Source organism: Chrysochloris asiatica, unplaced genomic scaffold, assembly GCF_000296735.1.
Source record: "Chrysochloris asiatica unplaced genomic scaffold, ChrAsi1.0 scaffold00165, whole genome shotgun sequence".
Taxonomy (NCBI): Eukaryota; Metazoa; Chordata; class Mammalia; order Afrosoricida; family Chrysochloridae; genus Chrysochloris; species Chrysochloris asiatica.
The window spans coordinates 4,270,753-4,294,912 of record NW_006408683.1 but is presented as its reverse complement, the minus strand read 5'-3'; the positions used below and the strand labels follow the sequence as shown (position 1 = coordinate 4,294,912).

General features: G+C 41.8%; 1 protein-coding gene across 1 annotated transcript in view; it reads left to right on the top strand.

Moving 5' to 3' along the window:
• Positions 1-24,160, top strand: part of KIF26B (kinesin family member 26B) — an 807,257-nt gene that overhangs the window by 662,528 nt on the left and 120,569 nt on the right. The window contains exon 6 of the mRNA XM_006871272.1: positions 20,325-20,531. Coding sequence (XP_006871334.1) covers positions 20,325-20,531 — 207 coding nt within the window. The remainder of the gene's footprint in view (positions 1-20,324; positions 20,532-24,160) is intronic.

Sequence of the window (24,160 nt, the reverse complement as noted above, 5' to 3'; positions counted from 1 at the left end):
TTTTTTCACAAGCTTTTTGAAGTCCCCTTATATTTATCACACAGCTTTTGCCAATTCAACTTTTGAAAGGTGTTCAGCTTATTGACAGCAATTGCAATAATTGGCTGTACACACACACCTACTCTTTTAAAAAATAATTAATTTTTTATTGTGAACCAAGTGATCGTTTACGTGGGAGGCTTTACACCATCGTTTCATTGCAATGGTTACAATCTCCTCTGTGCATCATCATTCAATAGTATTTGCTTCCATTCCTTCTTTTTTTGTGTGGGGGGAAGGTGTACACAAAACCACTCAGGAATATATAATAATTTACGCTACCAAAGGGCACATTCTGCAAGTCTGCCTCTGGGCCGCCAGCATTCAGTCCCTCTCTTTCCATGAGTGTAGAGTCCTCAGCTGCTCCCTCTCTCCATGTCCCCATCTCGCCTTCCATCTTTGGTGTTGCCGCTTCTCTGGATAGGGTCCTGCACCCCTTGTGCTCTTCTCCCTTCATGGTCCTAGGGTCCTCTATTTCTGGACTATAAGATTAACTAGTCTCTCTGTTTTTGTTACAAAGCTTATACCTTTCCAGTTGCATACGCACCTATCAATGTGATATCTCGATTGCCATTAGACCCCCTTTTCCTTTCCATCCAAACCCTGGTAGCCACTAATAATCTTTGTTCTTTATATACTTGCCTTTTCTTGTCTTTTTATATAAGTGAGGTAATAGAACATTTGTCCTTTTGTGATTGACTCAGCGTAATATCTTCCAGCCCCATCCATATTGTAGCATGTATAAAAAGTCTGTTTCTCCAACTGACTGAGTAATATTCCATTGTATGTATATTCCATATTTTGTTCATCCATTTATATGTTGATGGGCATTTAGGTTGTTTACACCTTTTGGCTGTTGCGAATATACTGCTGCAATGAATGAGTATACAAGTCTGTCTTTAGTCTCTGCTTTCAATCTTTTGTGTATTTAGCTAGGAGTGTGATTGCTGATTCATATGATATTTCTTTTGTCCTGGTGTGGTGCTATAGAATAAGCAATGGACTGCTAACCACAAGTTTGGCAGTTCAAATCTACCAGTCTCTCCTTGGAAACTCACCCTACACAGGGTCGCTGTGAGTCAGGACTAATTTGATGACAATAGCAACAACTTGATAGTTGTATTTTTAGTCTTTTTAAGGAATTGCCACACTGTTTTCCACACTGGCTGTACCAGTTTGCATTCCCACTAGCAGTGGATTCTTGCCAACACTTGTTATTTACTGGTTTATTTTTATCATAGCCATCCTCTTGTTATTGCCGTAGAGTCAGTTCTGATTCATAGTGACCCTGTATAGGAGCAGCTGGTGAGTTTGAACCACTGACCTTTAGTTCCAGTGCATTATCCCACAGCGCCACACCAGGACACCTTAGCCTCTCTGTTGTTGTTATGTGCCGTCGAGTTGATTCCGACCCATAGCGACCCTGTATAGGGTTTCCAAGGAGCGACTGGTGAGCTTGAACTGCTGACCTTGTGATTCAAATGACTTTGTCCCTAGTGGGAGTGAAATTGTATCTCATGGTGGTTTTGATTTGTATCTTTCTGATGGTTAATGGCATCCTTTCAGGAGTTGGGGGCCATTTGAATATTCTCTTTGGTGAGATGTCTGCTCAAGTCCTTTGATCATTTTTTATTGAGTTATATGTCTTTCTCTTGCTAAGTTGTCAAGATTTTATATAAATTTTGCTTATTTATTTCTGGTCAGGTATATGATTTGTGAAGACATTTCATTTTACTTTTTTCATAAAGTCTTTTGATGAACAAAAGTTTTTAATAATTAAGGTTCCACTAATTTATTTTATTTTGTTCCATGTGTTCTTTTGCTCTATATAAGATAATGCACTGTTTAAAACTAGACCTGACAGCATTGCCCCTGCTTTTTCTTCAAATAACTTTGATTTTAGTAATCATATTCAACCCTTTCATGGCACATATATGGATTGTTTTCTAATCAGTTGGCCCGATAGCTGTTTTCCAAATTTCTTAGCATAGATGACTGAGTGCCTCCAGTGCTGCATCAGGTTGTTGAAAGATTTCAGTTTGTATTCCATCAATTCCCGGATCCTTGTTCTTTGCCAGTACCTTCAGTGCACTTTGGAGTTCCTCCTTCAGGATCATTGGTACTTGTGCCAATGATACTTGTGCTCATTCCAAAGAGAGGTGACCCCAATAGGATGAGGAAATCATTGGTCAATATCATTAATACCCCTGCAAGTAAAACTTTGCTAAAGGTAATTTTAAAATGGCTGTAACAGTACATTGAACTACAAGAGACAGGTTCAAGCTGGATTCAGATGAGGATGTGAAATGAGGGGATATAATTGCTGGTGTCTGATGAATCTTGGCTGATTGTAGAGATTACCAGAGAGACGTTTACCTGTGCTTTATTGACTATGCAAAGTCTTTCGATTGTGTGAATCATGACATGCTATGAACATAAGTGTGGAGAATGAGTATTCCGGAGTACTTCGTGTTCACGAGGAACCTGTATATAGACCAAGAGGCTGCTGATCAAACAGAACAAAGGAATACGGAATGGTTTAAAATTAGGAAACTTGTGCACCAGGGTTGTATTATTTCACCATACTTAATCTGTATGCTAAGCAAATAATTTAAGAGGCTGAATTATATGAAGAAAAATGTGGCATCAGGATTAATAACAACCTGCTATTAAGATATGCAGATGATACAACTTTGCTTGCTGAAAGTGAAATACTTAGTGATGAAGATCAAAGACTACAGCCTTTGATCTTCAAATATAAAAAATGATATAGGTTGTATCTCAATGTAAAGAAAACAAAAATACTCACCACTGGACCAATAAATAACATCCATTTAAGTGGAGAAAAGGCTGAAGTTGTCAAAAACATCATTTTGCTAGGATCAACCATCAACACTCATGGAAGCATTAGTCAAGAAATCAAATGACATATTGCATTTGGCAAATTTGCTGTATAAGACCTCTTGAAAATGTTCAAGAACAAAGGTGTCAGTTTGAGATGCACCTGACCTAAGTCATGATATTTTCAATAACCCCATATGCATGTGAAAGTTGAATAGTGAATAAAGAAGACTATAGAAGATTGATACATTTAAGTTGTGGTGTTGAAGGAGAATACTAAAAGTGCCACAGACCACCAAATAACAAACAAATCTGTGTTGGAAGAAGTACAGCCAGAATGCTTCTTAGAAGTCAGGATTGCCTGACTTCGTCTCTCAGCCATATTATCAGGAGGGACCAGTCCCTGGAGAAGAACACTCTGCTTGATAAAGTGGAGGTTCAGTGAAAAAGAGAAAGACTCCGTACAAGATGAATTGGCACAGTGACAACAGCAATGGGTTCAAGCGTAGCAACGATTGTGAGGTTGGCTCAGGTACAGACAGTGTTTTGTTCTGCTGTGCGAAAGGTATGAGTTGGTACCAACTTGATGACACCTAAAAACAACAAACCCTTTCATGACCCATGGGACACCAACATTTTCATCCCCTGGGGTTTATTGAATAGTTGCTTTCTGACCGACAACATGTGCAGCCATCAGACGGATAGTTTTACAGCTATTTGAAATGGAAGAAATGAACATGTGCCACAAATGACTGTTGTTATAGAGTATTATATGAGGTCTATATGTTACACCAACCTGCAACAAAGTCTACAGAGAAATAGGTTTCCCATAGGCCAATGGGACATATGTGCCCCACCAATCAAACCCCTCAGAGTCTACAAGACCATATGCATACCACCAACCTTATCACCAGAGCCCAGAGGAACAAGCTCAGTTTAAACACTCAGTGATTCAGCATGCATGCCATTAATGAAAAATGTTTTATCCACAAATCATTTAAAGCAAAAGTAATTTGGGCCTGAAAGGGTTTTAATCCATTTTGAATTTCTTTTTGTGTATGGTCTGAGGCACGGATCTTCTTTCATACATGTCAGGCTTTGATGAGAGTTAAATTCATCTAACATCTTACATTTTAGGTAAAATGCTGACCCAAAAGATCCCTCAGATCCTTTTACTTAGTATGATCATTCCTTTAATTTCTCCATCCTTTTCTTGGTGTGGTATTATAGGATGAGAACTGGACTTCTAACTGTAAGGTCGGTGGTTCAAACCCACCAGCTACTCCTTGGAAACTCTATAAAGGGTTGCTATGAGTCAGAACCTACTTGATGGCACTTAACAACAACTCCTTTTCCTAAACAAAGGCTGCAGAGTTTCAGGCTGGAGAAGTAGCCCAGTCATAGAGTGTGTATAACCGTGGCTGTTTAGGAGGAACCCCAGACCCATCCTCCCCAGCAGGTCTGAGAAAGACACCTGCTATCCCATTATAAGACATGCAGACCTTTCTAAGTTCAGAAGAGCCTGAAAGGTATCTGAATGGCTCTATATAGACTTCCCAAATATTAGACCCAAGGAGCACTGAGAACACAAGCTATCAACCCAGGTCTACTCAGTCTACATCCAGAGATGATAACGACCAAATAACAAATTATTGTCATGGGGGGCATGTCACACATTTAAAGAATTTGGGAGCCAACACACAAGCCAATTAGAAAAAAAAACAAGAGTTGTTATTGACTTGAATACTGTTCATGGCGGCCCTGTGTGCATCAAAGTAGAACTGTACTCCCTAGAGTTTAAAACAAGACAAAATATTTTATTGTGTTTTACAAATTAACTTGCCATTCAATAATTCCTACACAGATTGGTCCGTGACGTAGGTTGCATTCCCTACAATTTGTCAGCACTCTCCCCAGTGTCCACCCTGCCTTCCCTGTTACATGCTTCCAGTTTCCCTGCCCACCTTGCCTTCGCAGCTTTGCTTTTTTGGTCTTATATAACTGATTGGTTTCAGGAGCACATACCTCACAGGTGTAGATTGCTTTATAGCCTCGTCTGCTATTTGGCTGAAAGCTGACCTCCAGGAGTGACATCAGTTCCAGGTTAAAAGGGTGTCTTAGGGTGAGAGTCTCAGGGGTTTCTCCTGTCTCTATCAGTCCAGTAAATCTGGTCTTTTTTTAAATGAATTTGAGTTTTGTTCTATATTTTTATCCCACTCTAACAAGGGCCTTTTGTTGTGTCCTTGGTCTGAGTTAGTGCACCATGTATTTCTTTTGGTCTCAGGCTAGAGGAAGCTGTGGTTCATGTGGACCTTTACTCCTGTGGACTAATTAATTGTTTCTTTGAGGCTTTGCTCTAGACTGGAGGAGACCAATAGTTAATCTTAGAAGGCCAGTCAAAGCTTTTAATACCCCAAATGCTATTCACCAAATGAGGATGTAGAACATTATCTTTATGAACATTGTTATGTTAATGAACCTAGATGTCCTCTAGACATCTTGAGTCTTCAAACCCACTGAGTTCCATGAGGTATTTGGAAATATTCAGATATTTCCTTAATTATGCCCCTTTGTTCTTGTTATGTGCCATGAAATCAATTCCAGCTCACAGTGACCCAGTATAGAGTTTCCGAGAAGCGGCTGGTGGGTTTGAACCACCAACCTTGAAGTTTGCAGTCCAGTGCTTATCCTACAGCCTCAGCAGGACTCCAGACTATTGTCTTGAACCTTCAACATCTGCATTCCATGAGATGTTGGAAATGTTAGGACATTCCTCTAACTGTGCACCATAGATGTTCTAGTATATATATGAATATCTATGCAGTACATACAAATATGTATATCCAAATACCAAATTACTGGAGAAGACCCAAGACTACAGTATGGATTGTACCTCAATGTTAAAAAAAAAAAAAAAAAGAGATCCTCAAGTCTGGACCAATAAATAACATCATACTAAGTGGAGAAAAGAGTGAAGTTGTCAAAGACTTCATTTTGCTTGAATCTACCCACAATCAACACTCTTGGAAGCAGCAGTCCAGAAATCAAATGACATATTGCATTAGATAAATCTGCTGCACAAGACCTGTTTAAAGTGTTCAAGAGTAAAGATACCAGTTTGATGACTAAGGTACACCTGACCTGGGCCATGATATTTTCCATTGCCTCATATGCATGTGAGAGTTAGACAATGAATAAGGAAGACCACAGAAGAATTTATGCATTTGAGTTATGGTGTTGGAGAATATTGAAAAGTACCATGGAGTGCCAGAAGAACAAACAAGTCTGTGTTGGAAGCAGTATAGTCAGAATGCTCCTTGGAAGTTAGAATGGCAAGACTTCATCTCTCATACTTCATACATGTCTTTAGGAGGGACTAGTCTCTGGAGGGAGTCCTGGTGTGGCGCTGTGGGTTAATGCGCCAGACTGCAAAGCCGTTTGAACTATAAGGTCAGTGGTTCAAGCTCACCAGTCGCTCATTGGAAACCCTACACAGTGTCGCTATGGGTCGGAACCGACTCGACAGCACTTAACAACAACAACAACAGTCTCTGGAGAGCTCTGGTAGCATAGTAGTTATGAATTGGGTTGTGAATCACAAGGTCAGCAGTTTGAAACTACCAGCTGTTCTGTGGGAGAAAGATGAGGCTTTCTACTCCTGTAAAGGTTTACAACCTCGGAAACCCTGTACAGGATCACTATGAGTCGGAACCAACTCCACGGCACATAACCACCAACCTCCAACTATTGCCTGGAGAAGGACATCATGCTTGGTAAAGTTGAAGGTCAGCGAAAAAGAGGAAGACACCCCCCCTCCCCCCCCCCAATGAGATGGTTTGGCACAGTGGCAGCAGTAGTGGACTCAAGGTTAACAATTGTGAGGATGGTCCAGACTGGCTAGTGTTTCGTTCTGTTGTGCATAGGGTAACCTACTTGACGGCATTTACCGTGGTCACATTGTGCTGACATCCCATAAATCGTGTGTTGCCTTTCTTTTTAGTAGAATTAGCACGTGTCTGCTGTGGGTTAATGCGCCAGACTGCAAAGCCGTTTGAACTGCAAGGTTGGCAGTTCAAGCTCACCAGCTGCTCCTCAGAAACCCTATACAGGGTCGCTATGGGTCGGAGCTGACTCGACGGCACTTAACAACAACAGCTGTCTAATAAGGAGTGCTGCTGGTATAGTGGATGCCATGTTAGGATGCTAACTGCAAGAATATACAAGCTGCTTCATAAGAGACAGATGAGATTTTCTACTTCTGTAAAGCTTTACAGCCTTGGAAGCCCTATACAGGTTGTTATGAGTTGGACTGACTCGATGGTATGCAACCAGCAACGACACTATCTAGTAATTGATTTTCCTTCCCTCTTCCTCCCATCCCTGTTAACCATAAAAACCGTGTTACCCTATTCTTGACTTTTTATAAAAATGGTACTTTGTAATTGATTTATTTCACTCAGTATAATGTCCTCCAGATTCATCTGTTATGTTTCTCATTTTTCTTTATCATTGTATAGTATCCAGTTGTATGTGTGTACCACATTTTGTTTTCCATTTCTCCATTGGTGTACACTTAGTTGTTTCCATCTCTTTGCTATTGTGAATAATGCTGTAGCGAACATGGGTATGCACAGGTTCCGTAGGGTTTTCAATGGCTGATGTTTTGGAAGTAGTCAGGCTTTTCTTCAGGAGAGCCTCTGGGTGGACTTGAACCTTTCAGTTAGCAGCCCAGTATATTAACGGTTTGCACCACCCAGGGATGCTGCACTCAGTGTTCTTAAGAGTTTTACCCTATATAGGGTCGCTATGAGTTGGAATCGACTTGACAGCATTTAACAACAACAGCACACACAAAATGGGCTTAAGTGATGCATGCCAGAAAAGTATGTACCTTGTGACTACGATTGCTACCTTTTGTTTTAGGTAACTGTTGTTTATTTTGGTACTTTACCAAATTCTATGGGGTAGCTCATTTTTCTACACAGATACCTGTCTGGATTATTTTAATTATTTTCAGAGTTCGGAGTTTTATTCTTCTAGATCAAAGTTCAGAAGCGTGAAATTCTCAGCAGGGGCCAAAGAGAACCTGGCAATGAGTTCAAGTGGCATGTTAGCAAGCTGAAGTTTTCATATTTATAATAAAGTAGACTATAAAGAAAACAAAAACAACTTTTTCTGGGTCCTGTTGTTTGGTGACAGACAGGTCTGAATGAGCAAATGCAACATTTCTGAGTGTTTACTATTTAATGACAGATCTCTTCTTTAGGTCTTCAGTTGTAACACATGAATAAGCTTTTGTGGTAAATCAACTGTTAATTAGCAATAAGTGCCAAAATCCAAACTGAGTACATCTAAAAGAATTCGCATTTTATGAAATTGCATTTTGAGAAAAACTGCTGCTTTTCTCAAAAATATTCTCTGTTCTATATTTTGAGTGGGTACTTCAGCTTTTAAACTTGTCAGTCTCCTAACACAGTCATGAAAAAAATCTCCACTTATCCCTCACCAAGTTTTTACCAAAAATTCAAGCAAGAGAGAAAGAGTGATAAAAGTTAAAAGTTCAACTTTGCATCTTTGAAAATTGGGTGATCCAAGGCAAGCCTCAAATCTGCCTCAGTTTACTTTATTTCCTTTGTTGTTGCTGTTGTCAAATGCTGTTGAGTCTGTTCTGACTCATAGTGACCTTGTATAAGGTTGTCCAGGAGTGGCTGACAAATTTGAACCACTGACCTTGTGGTTCAATAGACCTTGCTGTCAAGTGCTTATCTTACAGCACCACGCCAGGTCTCCTTGGGTCTCTCATATTGTCATAGACCTCTGAGACTCTAGCGACTCAAGTCTCCTTCAAAACAAGTTAAAGGGAGAGTTGATAAAGCAGTGACCATTTAATGCCTGAGAAAATGAACTCCTATAGCACCTTCATGGATGTGGGCTCATAGAACAGTGACCATGATTTTTTGAGGATCTACTTTGTGCCAAGGACTTAGTATGATTATTTGCTTAATAACTGTGTTAATCTTTCCAGAAAGGAATCATTATACCAATTTGGCTGATGAGGAACCGATGCTAAAATAGTTTAGTGGTCATACAGCTACTAAGAAGCAGAATCATGACTACAAAATCCATGATCTTTTCTGAAGACGCAGTAACCCCCATAACCAGCATCATAGTAATACCGAAAACCAAACCCACTGCCATCAAGTAGCCTGTGACTCACAGCAACCTGGTAGGATTTCCAAGACGGTCAGTCTTTACTGAACAGTCTCATCTTTCTCCCTCAGAGCAGTTGGGTGGGGGTGGGTGGGTATGAACCACCAACCTTATAGCCAACACCTAACCCACAGTGTCACCAGGCTTCTTGTTATAATAATGTTGTCAAGTGCCATCAAATCAGTTGCAACTCATAGCCACCCTGTATAGCGTTTCTGAGGAGCAACTGGTGGGTTTGAACAGTCGACCTTGTGGTTCAAATTTCAGTGCTGATCCTACAGTGCCATACTAGGAGTCATAATCATAGTTAATATTTATTGAGCACTCAGTATGTGGCTGTGTTGTAAATGATTTTATGTGCATTGTTGTTAAGTACTGCCGAGTAGTTCCCGACCCATGGCGACCCTGTATAGGGGTTCCAAGGAGTGGCTGGTGAGCTTGAACCGCTGACCTTACAGTTTGAAGCAACTTTGCAGTCCAACGCATTAACCCACAGTGCCACACTAGGACTCTCTTATGTGCATTAGTGATCACAACCATCCTAGTAGAAAGGTTTATAGTTGTGGCATGTTGTTGAGTGCCGTCGAGTTGATTCCGACCCATAGTGACCCTATATAGGGTTTCCAAGGAGAAGCTGGTGAGCTTGAACCACTGAACTTTCAGTTCAAACAACTTTGCAGTCTGCTACATTAGCCCACAGTGCCACACCAGGACTCCATAGATGTGGTATGTTGTTGTTGTTATGTGCCATGGAGTCGGTTCCAACTCACAGCAACCCTGTACAGGGTTTCCAAGGCTGTAAATCTTTATGGGAGCAGAAAACCTCATCTTTCTCCAGTGGGACAGCTGGTAGTTTCGAACTGCTGACCCTGCTGTATGGAGCCTAATTCGTAACCACTATGCTAGCTATCAGAGCACCTTTGAGTGGTATGGAGGAGGTTACATGACTATCCATGGTCACACAGCCAGGAAATGGTCCAGCCGTGATTCAAACTCAAACTGCGGTCTCCAGAGCCTGTGGTTCCATCCTCAAGGCTGTATACCTTGTAAGGTCTAGGGAGGACACCCTAACAGAGGGTTTCATTAATACTGGAATGGGTAATCTAAGATATCTCAGAATCCTATACCTGCTTCTCTTCAATTCTGAGAAGGCCTGTGTCTTAGGAAGTACCTTTTAACCAGCTCATCCATTTAAAATAAGTTCCCTAACACAACAGGCCACTGTCAGAGTTGCAGCCCTTTCTGACATCAGTCCTGAAATGTATCAATCTGCTTCCTCACAACCTGACAGGCTCTTTCCCAGGCCTGCTAATTGGTGTGAGGGACCCTCCTCCAAGGCTGCCAGCCATTAGTAGTGCCTCATGGGAGGGCTTTCATCCCTTGGTTTCACACTCCCTGGCTCCAGCTCTACAGTCCCTTGCTGGGCTTTCCTGGTGACAGATGCATGCTGATAAAGAACTGCAGAGAGTGTTCCTCCCCTCCACTCGCCAAAGCACTTTTCCATTGAGTGTGCCTCATTACGGGGCTCTATTTTCTGGTCTTATGCATGTTCTCTTACACTTTGAGTTACTGTGCCCCACTTGTCACCTTGCCCAGCCTGGCTTTAATAATGCAAATCTTCCCTTCTGATGGATCACTGCTCATTATTTGCTGTCTGAAACCACAGGAGCTTGCCCCTTGGCACATCTGAAAACCAGCCACCCACCGCAGCAGAGATAGGGTCCATGCCCCCACCCCAAACCTCTTTCCCTTTAAGGCTGGTTCAGTTCTGGCCCAGCCCCAGGTGGAACAGATTCAAGCCCTGCTGGGTTTGTAGGACTAGAGTGCCCTCCTGGCTCCAGCCCAGGATGCTCACAGTAAGAAGAACAGGTCATGTTTGCCAGGTAGTTGTCTTTGGACAAGTCATTTAAGTACCCTGAACTTCACTTTCCTTAGTTTCAAAGTAGGAGTCCCTAGATGATGCAAATAGTGAACATGTTCAGCTGATAATCAAAAGGCTGGAGTTCAAGTCTATCCAAAGGCACTTTGAAAGAAAGCCTGGTGATGGACTTCTAACTACTTCTACAACTGGTAACTGGAAGGGACTATGTTGTTGCTGTTGTTGAGTGCCATCGAGTCGGGTCCGACCCATAGCGACCCTGTACAGGGTTTCCGAGGGTATAAATCTTTACGGGAGTAGAAAGCCTCATCTTTCTCCCGCGGAGCGGCTGGTAGTTTCGAACCGCTGACCTTAAGGTTCGCAGCCCTTTTCGTAACCACTACACTACCAGAGCTCCTTGGAAGGGACTATAGTCTTAATTATAAAAATATTTCCTTAACCAAGTTATTCTGTGGAACCAAATGAATATAAAATATGTGAAGGTCCTTTGTCATTCGTAAGATTTGTAGAACTTTTAAACAAGTTATAGCAGTGGTGCTGATGGCTGATCAAGTGAAAGTGATTTTGTGAACTCAGAGCAGACACAGTCCAAAATTGGCCCAGAGTGCACCTCAGCTTCCTGGTTGTCTTCTCACACCGAATACAGCACTGGATCAGGTTACTCTGGTGCTTCTCCAAGGTGATCACAACCCCATTTATCTTTTAATGTGCAATGCATGGTTATGATTATGTGTTTCTGCAAAGAAATTCAACCCCAGTTAACTTTGTCCTGTAACTAACAACTGAACAGTGCATGCAATCTCTGGGGTTTCTTAGGTGTTTATCTGTGATTCTGTAATGGGAACTACGGTTTGATCGAGAAATGGTTTTGCAAGATGTGCGTAAAGGTTTCTTCCGTGAACTCAGAATGCTTGGTTCTCCTATGTATTTCCTGGTACTGGAGTTACTTAAGACCTCCAAGATCATTACTATTTGGCATACAATTCCAGTGGTTTTCTAAAAAGAAATCTCTGAAACCTGTCTCATGAAATCATCAAGATACTCTTTCCAAAAAAAAAAAAAAAAAGTCATTTTAGATTATTCATAGACATTTATGGAGTCATGGTGTGGCACTGTGGGTTACTGCGCTGGACTGCAAACTTGGTTTGAACTGCAAGGTCAGTGGTTCAAACCCACCAGCTGCTCCTTGGAAACCCTATACAGGGTCGCTTGGGTCAAAACTGACTCAATAGCACTTAGCAACAACATAGGCATTTTACCAGGAAAGTGCTTAAGGCTTCTTCTTTTATAAAACTTAATTTAACTTTCCTTATGTATGTAACATCTTTGTGTGCTTATCAGTACAGGCAGGCACACTTAGTGGGAAGAAGTATACCAGTGCTTGCTGCGGCACTGTTCACAAGAGCCAAAAGGTGGAAGCAACCCAAGTGTCCATCAGCAAGTGAATGCATAAACAAAATGTGACACATACACACAATAGAATATTACTCAGCCATAAAGAACAATGAGGTTTTGATACATGCTGTGGCATGGATGAACTGTGCAAGCATTGTGCTGAGTGAAATCGTCAGACACAAAAGGATACATATTGAGTGATCCCATTTATATGAACTATCCAGAATACACATGCACATAAAGACCAAAGTTCATTAGTGGTTACTTGAGACAGGTGAGTAGAGAAAATGGCAGGGAGAGGGGTGTGACTGAAGCACTACAGAACTTTCATTAGCGGTGATGAAAAATTTTGGATAATGGTTATAGTTGCACAGCATGGTGAATGTGGTTACTGTCTCTGTATTGCACTTGTAAAAGTGATTGAAACGATTTGTTACATATATTTCACTGTAATAAAATTTTTAAAAATTAAAAAAGAGGGAGGGGAAGGAAAGTCATATTTGTAGAGGTTAGTAAGCTAGTTGTAGGCTAGCAAAATAATTTTGCCTGATGTTATTTAAAGAAGAAACTAAACCCACTGCACGTTGCTGACTCTGACTCATATAGAGGGCTTCTGAGGCTGTAAATCTATATGGAAGCAGAAAGCCTCATTTCTCTCCCCAGGAGCAGCTGGTGGGTTTTGAATTGCCAACTCCGTGGTTATCCTCCAGCACCACCATGGCTCCCTCATGCAAAGAGGAAAAGAATCTTTCAATAATGCCTGGAATATTGCACACTTCCTGCTGGGAGTATATTTTAGATATCTGCACTCCATCATAATCTTGTACATAGAATTGTCAGAATTTCCTAGTGTAGAAGGATATGGAAGGTTTCTGAATTTCTTAGCAGATCAGAAAAAATGAGTGTGTTAAGAAGAAGGCATGTGAGAAGAATACAATATTGAGGTTTCCCATCTCTCCACTTCTCACTTAGAATGGTTGGGGAGTTTTCCTGAAGTTGAATAATGTGCCATACGCAGACAGTGTGAGCACGTACAGCACATTGTCTGCTAAAGAAAGAAGAGAAAGGAATAAAATCAGCTCTTAGGTGCTCAGGTCAGAGTTTGCATGGATGACTCACCTTCCACCAAAATGAAACAGATCATAAACAAACAGAACCCATTGCACTACAGTTGATTCTGACTCATAGCAAACCCTGTAGGACAGATAGAGTAGGGTTCCAGGGTTAGAATCATTACAGAATCAGGTTTCCAGGTCTTCTTTACCAAGAAATGGCTGATGGGTTCAAAACACCAGCCTTTTGGTTAATAGTTAAGTGCTTAACTATTGTGCCATCAGAGTTCCTAAACAGATCTTAGATTCTTTCATTTAATTTGGGGGTGGTGGTGGTGGTGGTAACAGGATGGGAGAGAATGACTTGTTCTTTATTTCACTTGTCTCTATGTACTTATTTTAAAATTTAAATTTTACTTTAATTTTCAAAATTAAGCCTAAGAGAAATGCTCTTGATGTCATTAAGTTGATATTATTGTTGAATTAATATTATTGTTGTCATTAAGTTAAAAGCTGATTTGAGGAATATGATTATTTTTCTTAAATGATAATACTTTACACCTATATGCTTATCTGCATGCTGAGCAAATAATCCAAGAAGCTGGATTATATGAATAAAAATGTGGCATCAGGATTGGAGGAAGACTCATCGACAACCTGCGATATGCAGATAATACAACCTTGCTTGCTGAAAGTGAAGAGGACTTAAAATATTTACTGATGGAGATCAAAGAGCACAGCCTTTAATATGGATTGCTTCTCAATGTAAAGAAAACAAACATCCTCACCACTGGACCAATAAACCACATTCTTATATACGGAGTAAAACTTGAAGTTGTCAAGGACTTCTTCTTGGATCAACCATTAACACTCATGGATGCAGCAGTCAAGAAATCAAACAATGTATTGCATTAGGCAAATCTGCTGCACAAGACCCTTTTAAAGTGTTGAAGAGCAAAGATGTCAGCTTGAGGACTAAGGTGCGCCTGACCCAAGCCATGGTATTTTCAATAACATCATATGCATGTGAGAGTTGGACAGTGAATAAGGAAGATCATAGAAGAATTGATGCATTTGAGTTATGATGTTGTAGGAGAATATTGAAAATACCATGGACTGCCAAAAGAACTAACAGATCTTTGTTGAAAGAAGTACAGCCAGAGTGCTTCTTGGAAGCCAGGATGGCCAGACTTCATCTCTCGTACTTCGGACATACTGTCAGGAGGGACCAGTCCCTGAAGACCAGTCCCTTATCATGCTTGGTAAGGTCAGATAAAAAGAGGAAGACCTCCAGCAAGTAGGACTGGCAAAGTGGCAGCATCAATGGGTTCAAGCATGGCAACAATTGTGAAGTTGGCCCAGGACCGGGCAGTGTTTCGTTCTGTTGTGTATAGGGTTGCTATGAGTCGGTACCGACAACTTCTCCCTGGTTCTTCACAACTGTCTTTCAACAGGTAGAATGTTGACAGGCCTATTTTAGATATAAGAAAAGCAAGGCCTAGGGAGGAAATGGTTATCTTAGATCACACAGTCACTCAGTGGGGGTGACGTATGGACTGGAACCCAATCTCCAGGCTCCTGGCTCACTGCCATGCCCATTCAACTTGGTGCTTGTACTTGATTTAGACAGGTGACCCTGTTGTTATCCTGCTAACTCCTTCCTTCAGGACCGAATAATCTGTGAATAAACTGTTGAAACTAAGCATAGCATGGTGCTGCTTTTACCTTTTCATTTCTGTCATTAGGCAGGACTGGGGAAACCAACTGAGTCAGCTGCCCACACTTTGCCTCTTTCTCCTCTAATGGATATTTTTACAGGTCATGTTGCACCATGGAGAATCCTGGCTTCCCTATCACTGCCACATGCCTCAATAGTAGGCAACAAGATCCTAGCTAGCCTTGCTTTGACAAGTGAGGCACTACACTTGCTGTGCTATCTCATTAAATGGCTGTTATGGTTTTAGAATTCTTCTTTCCTACTTTTCCCACCATCGTCCCTGTTGGTGGCTTTTGATAAAACTATCTTATTTGTCAGAGATCCTGAGTGGTGTAATGGTTAATGCACTTAGCTGCTATCTGAAAGATTAGAGGTTTGAGTTCACCCAAAGGCACCTTGGAAGAAAGTCCTCAATCAACTGCTGGAAAATCAGCCGTGGAAAACCTTATGGAACACACAGTTCTAACTCTCACACACATGGGTTCTCCATGAATCAGAATCAACTCAATGACAACTTTTCTGATTCATGAAGACATCATGTATGTGAGAGCTAAACTTACTTGCCTCTGATTTACCTAGAGGGAAGTATTTCCAGACACTTACAAATAGGTGTAAAATATTTAAAGATTATCCTCATACTACTGTTATTATTCCAAATGGCATTTCTGGTTAAGTTGCTCCATCTGCACTTTGACCAGTTTCTACTGAGCTCATTCTTAAAAATTTAACATTGACATCCGTGTAAAGGGAGCTAAAATATAGAAATGGAAATGAATATAAATATGGGTAGCTCTAACCTCATGAGGAAAAAACTGCTTATTATTGTCTCCCTGCTTTTATTGGCTATTTCCTATGATGAATACACAGGTTAGAGTACAGCCCATTGTTTATATGTATCTGTTGTCATTAGTTGCCGCTGAGTCAGCTTCAACTCCTGGCAATCTTGTGTATAATAGAATAAAGCAGTGCCTGATCCTGTGCCATCTTAGTAACTGTTGGTGTGCTCAAGTCCATTGTGGTAGCCACTCTATGTTTTGAGTGGAGGACTCATCTTCCAGCACTATATTGGTCAATAGTGTCTTGTGATGAACCATACGGTTTTCACTAGCTAATTCTTAGATGTAGATTGCAAAGGCATTCATCCAAGTCTGTCTCAGTCTGGAAATTCAGCTGAAACCTTTCCACAATTGGTGACCTTGCTGGTACTTGAAATCCCGATGGTATGGCTTTCATTGCCATAGCAACACAAGAGCCACCAGAGTGTAAGCAATGAATAAATGGGTGGTGGTATCTGTCTGTGGAGGGCCTTCATCGTGGTATCTTCAAAAAGAGTTTAAATGAAGCTCATGAGAAGGATTGATGGAGTCCTCTTTTTGCTCCTCTACCTTGTCATCATGTGTGCACTTTATCTTCCTGGTGAGGGATTCTCTGAATGGTTGAACTTGCCCAAAGTCTTTCTAAGCTTTATAGTCTGGAGAAAGCCACCAGTCAGAAAGCTTCTGGGTGTAGAGATAGGCAGCAAAGAGCTTCCTTGGTCTGCACTACTCGTTTGGGCTCTGTGACTATGGATAAACAAGGATCTCTGTCTGTTGTGCTTACATATGGCTAATGGTGAGTGATTACAGGGCCCACTCCTCATTAGCCTCCATTAGGCTGTGGTGACCGTTGGTGATGGAGTGTTTGTACAGTTCAGGAGCAAGACTCTGCCTGCCTCTCAGCTAGTCTCTCAATTCCTTTTTCCCTTTGTCCCATAATGCAGTCCAGAAGGAGGTGCTGAAATGATTAATGGATAGAACATAAAGACAACTGCTGCCCAGAGCAACAACTGTCTCCCACCATAGACTGACTAATTAGATAAATGAGGCCAAACTGGGATCTCTCCCAGTGGGGACTTGGGTGCAGTAAGAACTCATATCCTCTTGGTTGATCGTGACTCCAGACCATCTTCTCTCCTTCCTGACTGTTTCTTCAGCTTTCCACACTCCATCCCCACCACGTCTATCAAGAGTAAAGCAGTAATTGTCCCTTTTGGCCCTGAGAGCTCTAGAGAAGTCTGTCTATGGTAATAGCCACCTGGATCTTCCACCCAGAGCAGCAGGAAGAGGAGTGGTAGGATCGATGTGGCTAAGAGGCAGGGCAGTATTTATAACAGAAGCTAGAGCTTCTGGCAAAAAATCTGGGAGACTTTCTTATTCACGTGTTATCTCTCCTGAGCCCTTTAATTATAACGGATTGAGCAGGAAGTTGAGTGCCGGACTAAAGGAATAATGACACAAAGGAAGTGAAGCAGAAAAACCTAATTTCCTTCCTTTAAGGGGGAATAAAAAAATCTCCATTTATTTAAATGAATTACAAAGAAAAGAAAGTAGTGTGGCATTTTCCCCAGCCAGAGTCCAATGGGTTTTTAAAGAGCTGTGTATTTCCTTGGCCAGAGCAGCAGCTGGGAGTCACAGGCTGACTGCAGAAACTAAACTTCAGGCCTTGGAACTTCATTAACATGCAGGAGTGTTCCTCCTGGACAAATGACTTACTAACTAATTCAGCCCCTTCCTTCCAAGTTTTCATTGGAGGCCCTTGCCTTGCTTAGCTTATATTCTAAATTCAGCACCTCTAGTTACCCAGAGATTGCATGCGAAATAAGGAAATAGAAATGCAGTGGACCATGTGACTTCATCAGTTCTGCCTGGTGTTGCAGCATCCTTAACTTGCAACATTTAGAGGCCCTGCTAGGAAATGTGCGTACAGGAAGCCAGAGGCTCAGACCTTGGAGATTGAATATGTGCCCTTAGCATACTAGTGTGCTACTGGGGCAAATCTAGAGAAATGAATGGAACTACAACCAGACTAGAAATTCACAGTGACCACAGAAATGACTAGGAAGGAATGCAGATAAACAGTTACTGCCATCTCTGCAGTGACTGTAGGATTTCATGGTGTTTAATAGGTGTCTTATGGGTGCAGCACTTAATAACTGGTTCTGTCTGTAGTGCCCCTCCATGATATTCTGTTTGTGATTCATGGCACCCAGTCAGTCTCCAAGCCATGGGATTTTAAAACCTTATCATTAACATGGTAAATGGAAAATGGCGGGACATCACAATTTGGAGTGAAGCAAGTAAAGGGAGAAAGAACGAAGAAAAGCAGGAATCGAGTCCCCACTGTGTACTTATTACCGCAGTCCTAGGTCACAAACTAACACATGGAATTTTCAGAGTAGCTCCATGAGGCAGCCATTGTGTTATACAGGTAAAAGAACTGAAGCTCCAAGAAATTAGACTACTTATAAGCGGCAGCATTGTCATAGTGGAAAATTCTGGAGGCAGTCAGAAGTGGGTCCAGTTCCCAGCTTTACCACTCACAAGCTCAGTGTTTGGGACAATCATATTTCACACCTGTATACCAATTTTCTCATCTATAAAATATGGGCAAGTGTGCTTACTCACTGAAGATGGTTGTCAGGGTTAAATGACAATGTAGATAATATCTCAGTCCTGGCACATAACAGAAATGTGGCAGAAAATGGCAGGTATCATTACGTGCCATCCCAGTGGGAGAACCACGATTAAAAGCCAGAGACAGCTGCGTCTTCCAACCGCATGTTCCTCCCACCATCACACACAACCTTGGTATCCACCAGTTTAAAAAAAAAAAAAATCAGTTGCCATCAAGTCAGCTCTGTTTTATGGTTACCTCAAGTGCATCAGAGTGGAACTGCGCTCCATAGGGTTTTCTTAATGGCTGATTTTTCAGAAATACATTGCCAGACCTTTCTTCCAAGGTGCCTCTGGGTAGACTTGAACTCCGAACCTTTTAGTAGCTGAGTGTGTCACCTACACTACCCAGGCACTCCTGTGGATCCACATTTGGGTACTGTTCTTCAGTTATGAGAACAAGCACAGAGGGAGACAGTGCTCTGGGACTCAGTCTCACTTTAACTTTGCACAATGAAAATTAGTTTCCCTGTCTTAGCAGACAAAGCAGAGAAATGCAGAAGGGTGACCTCACTCCCTTGCACAGGATATATTATTCTCTGGATATTTCTGTATGTTTCAACTATTTTATTAAAAACTTGACAAACCCCTCCCTTCCTAAAAATTGCAAGATTGAGATTTCATTAAACCTAACAAGATGAAGAGAATAAGAGAGGATTTTTTAAAAAATGCTGTCTATACCTGCAGAATTTACCACATTATTGTAACTTAAATGATCTATTTCTATGTCTGTCTGCCTGCTATTTCATGTATTATGAGTCTTTGTATCCTTAATGCTTACTAAGTATCCAACGGACACATGTTGGTTGACATGGAATGGATGAACTGAATTAGCAACACAGTAACAAAGAGCTGTTGAAAGAACAAACGCCCTCCTTGGCAGAGGCCATTAGCCTTCAGACCTGTGTGTGTGACCTTAGCTTGATTTCCACCTGCTATGGGCTTCCAGGGCACCCCATTTCCATAGCACCATGCTCAGCCAGGGGAGTGAGCCTGGGCCGCCTCTCAGCACTGAAGATACTCGTGTTGAATTACTCAGAAGGTGGGTTAAAGGTAACCCTGCCTCTTGTTTCCCACAGGGGTGCGCTTTCATTCTTAGATGACAACTTCTATACACTCAACTAATGGGATCCCAAATAGCATGTTTCAAACAAATCTTTTATCATTATTGTCCCTTGAGACACATTTCAAATGCTGACCATTAAAAACAGGCCATTTCACAAGTCTCTAATGATGACACTGCTAACTGTAGGTTTTGTCTCCAAGATTCCTGATGAGCACAGGCAAGGAGTAAATTATGGAGCTAGCTTTTATGTGCATGGTTTATTGATCTGTGAACTTCAAGGGAACTGCACCAGTCCCTATAGCTTGGCAGTCCACGTTACCTTTTCATCTATGTAATTGGGCCACCAGGGCACAGTTAATTTTCAATTTACATTAATAGGAAGACAAAGAACATGATGTGCCATGTCTGTATTAAAGTAGGGAATATATCGAAAGATTCTACCTGGCAATTGCAAACGTATCAGTTTTCCCATGACCACTAGGGATTATGTTGCTCTGCATCATCATTTACCATGAGAAAGCTCAATGCTGCCATGCATATTTGTAGCTATAAAGTACAGAATGACACTCGATCATAAATTACCCTGCTATCTTTATCTTTATCCATGTGGTTTCCCATCTTTGTTTTTTAACAGGTGAAAGTCATGCTTCGCATCTGTTCCACGTTGGCTCGCGATACCGCAGAATCCAGCTCCTTCTTAAAGGTGGACCCACGGAAGAAACAGATCACCCTGTATGACCCACTGGCTTGTGGGGGTCAAAATGCCTTCCAAAGGAGAGGAAGCCAAGTTCCTCCCAAGATGTTTGCCTTTGATGCAGTTTTTCCCCAAGATGCTTCTCAGGTGGGTATAAAACCCTCTGTCAGACTCAGAATTTTGATGAATTTGAAGACATTTTTACTCATTCACTGGTACCTGTGAGCTTAGAGGGCATCTTCTGGGGCACTGTGCTGAACTTTTAAGAGACAATTTGAGCTCCATTAAATAATTTAGCCCTTTTGAACTACCGATGTCATACTTTGGGCAGGATCCATGTACTGGGATTTCAACAGATTGATCTGTGAGCTTCAACAATACACAGAAGCAGGAAGACAATAGGCAGAAGCAGAAGTTACGAGAATGAACATGTTGATGTTCTGGATGACTGGTCCATCAGTGAATGGATCCCACTCCTGCTCGGGCTTCTAGGTGTGGGCAAATAAGAGAAAGCAACTGTCAAGGAGCTGGGTTACAGTTGGAAGATTTTTAGGGGGCTTTATAAACTAGATTGAGGACAGGTCTCTAGCCCTAGTAAAGAACTGGATGGAGTGCTAGGCAGGGAAACTGAGTCTGAAATGTGGTCCTGTGGCCTGGATCAGTATAAAAGAAGGGAAAAAGAAAAGCTACTGATACTTTTGTATCAGTTACCCATTGCAGCATTACTCACCACCCTAAAATTCAGTGGCTTAACACAATAAGCATGTGTCAGTGTTCATGAGTCTCTGGGTCAACTGAACCGTTCCCAAATCAGCTCACATGCATGAACAACTGAGTTGGGGAGGTAGCTTCGCTGGTCTTGGTTGGGTGCTAGCACCTGTTTGGGAATTAGCTGGCTTTAGGCTGACCTAGACTAGGCTTGGCTAGTCTGCTGTCTCTTCCGCCGTTGTCTCTTATTATCCAGAACAACCTTGAGCTTGTTCTCCTGGCAGTGGCAAGAAGCCAAGCATACACAGGCCCTGATTCAAAGAGTAGAAAAGATCATCTAGTGTGGCGCTGGGGGATAAACTGACTACAAGGTCAGTTTGAACTATGAGGTCGATGGTTCAAAATCACCAGCTGCTCCTTGGAAACCCTGAGTCTGTCGGCACTTAACAATGACAACAACAACAACATCTCTTGATGGGAGCAGCTGCAAAGTTACACTGAAAGAGGATATGCATATAGGCAGGGATGAAAAATTATGGTAGCTTTTGTTAGTTGACAGTGACTATCATTTATAAATTACACTGGGGCTCCAGGTACAAAGATTCATGGACCATAAGCAGACAGTTAATTGCATACTTTGCCAGATGTTGCAACTGAATATTCTAGTGGTGGTGGTGGTGGTTATGTGCCATGGAGTCAGTTCCGACTCAGCGACCCTGTACCCTCAGGGTTTCCGAGGCTGTAAATCTTTATGGGAGCAGAAAGCCTCATCTTTCTCCTGCAGAACAGCTGGTAGTTTCGAACTGCTGACCTTGTGGTTCGCAGCCCAATTCGTAACCACTAGGCATCCAGTTTTACTGGGATTGTTTCTGGGAGACTTGATAAATGTTGTTGTTGAGTGCCGAGAGTCAGTTCCGACTCATATTGAAGTGTTTCCTAGGCTGTAAATCTTCGTGAGAACAGAAAGTCCCATCTTTCTCCCACAGAGTGGCTGGTGAGCTCAAACTGCTGAGAGTGTGGTTCACAGTCCAGTGCTTTCCTTACAGAGCCACCTTGCTGGTTGTTGTGGTTGCTAAGTGCCACCGAGTCAGTTCTGACCCATAGCGGCCCTATATAGGGTTTCTGAGGAGCAGCTGGTGAGCTTGAACCGCCGACCTTGCAGTTCAAATGGCTTGTCAGTCTGGCGCATTAACCCATAGCACCACGTGATACCAAACAGTGCCTACTCCTTCAAGTGACTGGGGATGGAAGAGAGGACATGAGTCCGTCAGTCAGCCAGGTTACAATGGCCTACTCTGCCTGCAATTTGACCTCAGACAGCTACACCTTTCTGATAAATAACCTCCAAAGAGTTATATAAAACCATGCTTAGAGTGGCAACTAATAATAATTTGTAACAGAGCAGTGCCAATAGCTGCTAGCTACTGTTTCTATTAATTTCATCATTGTCACTTCTGAGTATGGGAAATAATGATATTCACACAGACACCATAGGCAGGTAGCTTCATTCATTAGGAAACTGATAATGTGGTTTTCCCCAGAGTTTCCCCCAAAGAAGACAGAGTACTCTGTGAATAAGTTCAATAGTTTCTCTCTTCATTATCTTTGTGTGTGCGTGTTGTACTACCCAATGGGTTCAGTAATCTAAACCTGACATTGGGTCTAATAAATGGCCTACAGGTAATTTAATTAACACAGTTAAAACTTTTCCAAAGCAATTCTCCATAAATTGTAAAAATTCCACAAGACTCCCTAAATTAAGCAGGGCCTGCTAAATGAGTTTTGGGGTCCTGGTGTGGTGCTGTAGGATAAGCACTGGACTGCTAATCACCAGGTGGTAGTTCAAACACACCAGCTGCTTGTCAGAAACTCTTTATAGGGTAGGGTCTTTATGAGTCAGAACCAAATTGATGGCGCTTAACAACAATGACAACAGAATTAAAGAGTTTTAGATTTACTTCAGAAAAGGAACAATTTTATTGTTTGTTCCATCTCCTGTGCTCCGTATAGTCAGTACCCATCTGACAGCAATTTCATGTACTTACTCTTTTTAAAACCTTTTCCAATATTAAAATATACAGATTTGCAGTTTTCGAGCAGTTTCTTATACATGAACCTATTTGACTTTCGGCATTTCACATAACAAACAAGGAAACAGAGACTTAAAGATTAGGTCATTTATTCCTAGTCCCTTTCCTATATTCTTCTAGCTGATCTCTGAGCATTCTGCTTGGTTTTTATCTCTGCCATTCTTACCAGTAGCATGTCATTGACAAAGTCAATGTACCTCTCTAGGCCTCTGTGTCCTCATCTGTAAAGAGAGGACAGGACTAAAACCTGTTGCTGTGATTCGCTGAATTGATGCACATAAGGTATTTAGAGACCCACTAGCTATATACTAAACACCAAATGTTAGATGTTTTTGCTATTTTATAGTCCTCATAGTTAGCTCTCGTCAAATTGGCCCCCATGCTCAACTGGATCAGACTATTATGAGCCAGAGGGTTTCATTGACTGATTTTTAAAAAGATTGCCAGGCCTTTCTTCCTAGTCTGGAAACTCCACTGAAACCCATTCAGTACCAGAACAAGTAAGCCTCCACTAATAAATGAGTGGTGGCTGCATATAAGATACTCCGACCTGGAATCAATCGAACCTGGGTCTCCTCCATGGAATGTGAGAATTCTACTATGGAACCACAACTGCCCCATGTCATCATTAGTGATATTAACATCTTGCTGCTAGACATGTCCAACCTCAGCCCCTATGCGTGGACACCCTTTGAACCTCTGTTCTCATGTCCTTGCTGTTGGTCTGTTAAGCAGCAGCCTTCTCAGTGGGTTGGACCGTCACTCAGTTTTTAAGCTCATTACCTTGAAGTGGTCTTTACAGTCCTTAGCTGCCCATTGCTGTAGTAAACCTCTGCTGTGGGAGGGTTTATCGAGAGACCTCAGCTCTGTGGTTGAGCAGAGGCCTCCTTGCCCACAGAAGGTGGCATATTTATCCAGGTCAAGATGGGAAGGGCCACCAGAGTCCTGTTATGAACTTAATTGTTTCTCAAAAAAAAA